The sequence below is a fragment of the Meleagris gallopavo genome, chromosome Z, assembly GCF_000146605.3.
Source record: "Meleagris gallopavo isolate NT-WF06-2002-E0010 breed Aviagen turkey brand Nicholas breeding stock chromosome Z, Turkey_5.1, whole genome shotgun sequence".
NCBI classification, from domain to species: domain Eukaryota; kingdom Metazoa; phylum Chordata; class Aves; order Galliformes; family Phasianidae; genus Meleagris; species Meleagris gallopavo.
In genome coordinates, this window is record NC_015041.2 from 1,905,800 (window position 1) to 1,911,577 (window position 5,778).

The 5,778-nt window shown below is 40.5% G+C and overlaps 1 protein-coding gene across 5 annotated transcripts in view; it reads right to left on the reverse strand.

Annotated features, from left to right (window-relative positions):
- The window catches only part of CZH18orf25 (chromosome Z C18orf25 homolog), a 44,150-nt gene continuing 38,372 nt past the window's right edge, over positions 1-5,778 (reverse strand). For all 5 annotated transcript variants that reach the window (XM_010725166.3, XM_031557181.1, XM_010725167.3 and 2 more), the window contains 2 exons: positions 5,149-5,272; positions 1-1,865 (listed from right to left, as the gene is read on the reverse strand). In XM_010725166.3, coding sequence (XP_010723468.1) covers positions 1,676-1,865; positions 5,149-5,272 — 314 coding nt within the window. In that variant the 3' untranslated portion in view covers positions 1-1,675. The remainder of the gene's footprint in view (positions 1,866-5,148; positions 5,273-5,778) is intronic.

The following is a 5,778-nucleotide window of genomic DNA, read 5'->3' on the forward strand; positions in this document are numbered from 1 at the left end:
TCTGTTTTTGGCTCGCAGAGAAAAATTGGTGGGAGCCAAATGTATTTAAGAAAAAAAGACAACAAACAGACAACACAAAAAGGAAACGTAACTCCCCATGATGTAATTATCCCCTGTTTCAGCCTTAACAGGCAAAGACAAAAAACAAACAAATAAACAAAAAGAAAAAAACCTGCTGATGGAGCTGTGTAAAATTTCCATCAGGAAAAATTTCGAATACAAGGGAGTTTTTTAATTGCACAACACACATTTAAAGTGAATATCAACCTGCGTAAGTCTAATCTTTGGTTTTTGCCTGGAGAAAAGGCTCAAAATGGCAGATAAGGGCTAAGAATTCCCATATGTGCTGCTGAAAATGGAGCCCACTGAAGTACACAGTTCTGCTCGTCTCGGTCAAGCAAACAAAGTGTTTCCTGGATTGTACCCTAAAAGCAATTCCAAAACTAGGATAAGAGACACGAGCTGCAGGAAAATGGTGCAGATCTGTTAAAGAAAAGACCACAACCTTATGCTCTGATCCATCAATACCCTCTGGGGCAGAGTCTGAAGCACGTGAAGCATAGGTTGGAGAAGACCTCAAAGATCCCCAAGTCAAACTCCAACCCATCCTCACCGTCCCCACTAACCAGTCCCCAAGTGCCACATGTATGGGTTTCTTAGGAACGCAGACTCTGTCCCTTCCCCAATGGCCCCACAACTTCAGGAAACTTCCAGGATTAACACTATGCATCTGTTAAAGTGCTGTGCCAGACTGGGACTTCACACATGTTTTGAGATGGTCAACGAAAGCAAATGAGCAATAGTAGAAATGAAGACTAGGAGCAAGTATGTCTCCTTTCTCTCCTTTCCCTACTCCAGGCAAGATTCAGAAATAGGGAAAAAGTTTGTACACGTTTAAAAAAGCAGACGGATGTTGGGTCTTTTTATTACTTGTCATGTTCTTGTGCTTTTGCAATGGACAGCAGCTGCTAGACAGTTTCTACTGCTGCTCTAAACCGTAACAAGCCGTGGCATGTGATCAGTGAAACACAGTAGTCAAGTAGACAGAAGAGTCAGCACTGAAAAGAGTGTAAACTATAAATTATATCGAAAATAAAAGTCCTTTAGAAGCTGTTCAGTGCATATGTCATGGGCCTTTTGTATTAAAGACAGTCCCTCCTGCGGGTAACACAACCAAATCAGCTCAGATATTAATACTCCTGGCCCAGTTTTCTAAAGTGTTGAATACCTCCAGGTCCACTGAAACCAGTGAGGACACAGCATTTCTCAAAACCACTGATGCTCACACTGCAAAACACTAACTGCTACTTACAAACTAAATATACTGATAAATTTAAAATGTTCTGAGGTTGGAGGTGGGGATGAGTCAGAGGACATGACTTTGCACACAACTATTTCTTCAGATTAGCACTCAAATTAGTAAATATGGATGTGTTTTAAATTTGGATCTACTAGGTTTTAATTCTGGGAGGAATCCTCCTTTAAGAAGACAAAAATAAGAATAAAGATTTAAGTGATATTAAAATTATACTGCATTCTTATGGAAATAAAAAAACCCACAAAACTTCATGAGCTTGAGACTCATAATGCCAGGAATGGGGCTTCTGAAGCTGAAGCTATGACTTCTGTGCCACAAAAGGAGAAGGGATGGGGACAGACACACAGTGACACAGCATTACAGTAGATATTTGTGCGTGCTATCCTCATCCAAAGTCAGGTCTACTACTTCTGGGGGGGAAGAACAATTCTGCTGAGGAGTCACAGCTCTCCGTGATTGTGTTTGCTGAGCGTTAATGTACTGTGAGCCCGAGCCATGCTTCCAGGAAGACACACTCTGGATCACACCTCCACTCGGATGAACATACCTGTAGCAAGGCAAAAAGCAGAAAGGCATTAAAGCTACTTCCGAATTCAGGCACAAGATTCTTAGCTGCAGTGTTTCATCCCTTACGTGTCTTATTAACACGTCCCTCCCCAAAATTTCATTGGTGTTTTCCTATTTGCACGGTCCAAGCCATCTTAAAACAGCCACTGATCTGTAAGTTCACTAAGCTGAGACCAGACTTAAAGTCGTCCTTTGGGAAAAGAGGGGAGAGGGGCTGGATTCTGCCAGTGGGTGCAAATGCATGGATCTCAAGGATCCTGGGGAGTGCTGTCCCACCATATGCACTGCCACGCATTATTCAGAAGCATTCAGTTGGCAGTTTTACTGGCTGGAATCTTAAAGAGACAGGTTACCCAGGGAGGTTGTGGATGCCCATCCCTGGAAGCATTCAGGACCAAGCTGGATGTGGCTCTGGGCAGCCTGGTCTGCTGGTTGGTGACCCTGCACATAGCAGGAGGTTGGAACTGGATGAGCATTGTGGTCCTTTTCATCCCAGGCCATTCTATGGTTCTATGATTATGTATTTAAATTATGTATTTAAAGGTAAGCATGCACTCAAGTGCCTTGCTGAAGTGCTCATCTACTGATTTGCACAACACTTTTACCTATTGTATTGATAACAGATACGTGGCAAAGGAAGTGCAAGCTAATAAAAGCGAAGGATTTTGTTATACAAAGTGATGACAGGAATTAAGATGGTCCCTCCATTCATATCTGGAAATCTTACGCATGTGCTAGTAAGGCTTTGCTCCTTTTGCTCCAGAAATGGTTTTGCTCCTCGAAGTGCTGGTGGTGGCTGTGTACTGAAGCAGGACATGTTGGGCTGCTGGTAAACCCTCTCTGACATTTACATTCTATTTAATTCAAACCAGTCCTGTTTAGTTTCTGCACATCTCCTGAGGTTATGCTCTTCTATTTCTTCTTTCATCTCTGGTTACAGAAAGTGAAACAGAACGGGGAAGCTCATCCTCAGAGCTCTAATTTGTCCAAACCTAAATGTCTCGTTTCCTTCTCAGAAATGCTGTTTAGTTTTGGATGCTTAGAATGACTTTTTCATTACGTCTTCCATCTAAGAAATGTTTACTTAAAAAACGTATCTACAAAGAATTAGCAAAAAGAGATTGGAACTCTTAACATATAGAGGGTTTTTTTTTTTTTTAAGCATTAAGATGAAATATTTTAAAGCATTAACTAACAAGTAAAGATTGCAGCCAAAGCAAACTAAATACAGTGTTCCATCTCAGGGCCTATGGTCCATCCTTCCAGCATAGAACAGTCCTTAACACTTAGGCAAGGCTAATGCTAACTTTTTTCCCTGAAGATGACAAAAAGCAGACTGTCAGTTATCTCATGGAAATGACACATGGCAAAAAAAGAAGTGTTCATCCTCATGCAAATCAAACAAGCAGCAAATGACAAAACATCAAATAAAACATTAGCTTAGGGGATGTGCTTTCCACCTGAGCAGAAAGTAAAAGCAACAAGAATAAAGAAGAAAAACAAACGAACAAACAAAAAAACCCAAAAAACAAAGGAAGAATGCTTTATATACAAGCATTGTTTAAAAAATATTGAACTGGGCAAAAATTAAAGGAACTGAGGAACATATCATGTCATGTCATAGAATGGCCAGGGTTGAAAAGGACCTCAGAGATCACCTACTTTCAACCCCCTGCTGTATGTAGGGTCACCAACCACCAGACCGGGCTGCCCACGAGGCCACATCCAGCCTGGCCTTGAGTGCCTGCAGGGATGGGGCATCCACAACATGACTTGATGTCCTACGTGAATGCCAAGGGATACTCTTAATGATGAGAAACAGCACCCATTCATTGGCTGTCTGAAGAACTAGAGATAGCAGACAAAGCTAAACCTTTTCCAAATGACAGCCCTGTCTAGAAGCTCATCAGTACTTCATAACTGCTAGCCTAGACCTGCAAGAGAAATAAAACTCTGAATAGGGTTTGAGCAATCAAAATGTGCAAATATTCAATGGAAACTGTAGGAACAACTTCTTGATTGATGACAGAGGGCTCACATGAAAAAAGGAAATCACGAGAAGAGTTTGATATACATCTTTCTTTGCTGAAATTATCTTGGACCCTGCCTACTAAACCTGATTTTGAACAGGAGCTCTGCATGTACTTTAATTTCCCTCTCTTGTACGTGACAAATGTGAGCGAGGCAAGCAGCAGCACAGAAGTGTTTGATGTGGGGACCTCAAGCAGAAGCTTGATCCATGAGAAGACTGTCACAGTTCTACAAGCTAAGACTAAATCTTTTCTCCTTTTGCACCTTAATATGTATATATTTTTCCTATATCCAGCAGTGTTGGACTGCATCTACACAGATGTAGTGTGGGTCCTGCACACCTTGCTTCTTCCTTTCCTCAAGAAAAGGAGAAGGAATTATGGAGAAAAGCTCTGTTCCTTCTCCCATGCGCCCTTTTTCTGCTGGTTTTGTTCATATTGCCTTAAGCCAAGCAAAATTCTAAAGATTTTAATCTTTATTTTAAAGATTAAGGGAGACGTCTAAAAATGCTTACCGAGGTAGCAGCCAAAGCACAGCTGGATTGCTAACTCCCAGCTTGGAGAGAAACCTCTGGCTTTCTTATTCTGATCTAGTTGGAGGCTCTGACCTAATCTGTGTCTTCTTCAGGAGCTGATCTTTAGGTTATCTTATCACATCAGCCACTGAAAGGTTGACAGCAGTTTTACTTCTACACTGACTGAGTATTTAAACAAATTCAAAACTGTTTAAATGCTTAAAGTGAATATTTTAAAATGAAACAAGAACCTACATCATTACTTTTGCTTATGCATTGGAACATTCACAGCACACACCTAAAACTGAACTTCTAATAAAGTTTCCTAATGTCTATAAACTTGGTATCTCAATGTTTGATATTTTAATATTTCACATGTTTTGCCCCTTGATATTTGATATCAAATCCCAAGCTTAATCTAAATACATATGACATTGATAACTGTTCTATAGAAAAAGTTCTGATGTCATTCTTTTGACGTTGTGATTCTTTTCCAACCTGAGCATCGATTCTATGTCCCCATGACAAGGAGAACAGAAAAACAGAACAAAAAAAAAACAAAAAACAAGTGTAATGTTCTCTACCTTTGGGGCATCCGTCATAGATGGATAACTAGAGAAGGGGAATTTAGCAATTCTTTATTAATTTTGGCAACACAGATATTCTGATGAAACTAATGAAATACTAAAACTGAACGTTAAGTAAAAGGAATTCATACCTGCCATGCTCCTGAACTCCAACAATCTCTACTTCACTGTCGGAAGAGCTGATATTAATTTCTTCATTGATCTGGGTGTTACTAGGAGAGGGTCCACTTGCAAGGAAGCCTGTATCCAAACAACCTACACATGGGACAAATGCAAACAGACACAATACTTAACAGCTTGCATGACTCAGAAATGAGTTGGAGAAGGACTTTCTCAGGCTAACCCAAAAAGATTGGAATACCATGATTGGAAAAGCTCTAATAGCTCTACTGATGGTGCTGTCACACAGATGTGAGTGAGACGTACTGTTGTGTTAGGAGCACTTCCCTGCTTTAGGTGTAGTCAGGCTTTCCAACTGCTGTTTTACATCAATGCTAAGAGCTAGATTGCACCTAAACCTCTCTGAATTACAGCAAGATGACAATCAGTAAATCAAATCCAGTGATACTATGGCAAACTGTGCCTACGGGATGGATGGAAACATCACACATGCCAGGAAAATAGAAATATGGTGTCTCAAACCAAGGGATGGCAGTCAATGGGAAAACAAGAAAACAAAGCCACTGATTCCTGGCCACACTGCTTCACATCTGTTCCATTCTTATTATTATTATGACAAATACTTGAAAGCCCTTTTTTTT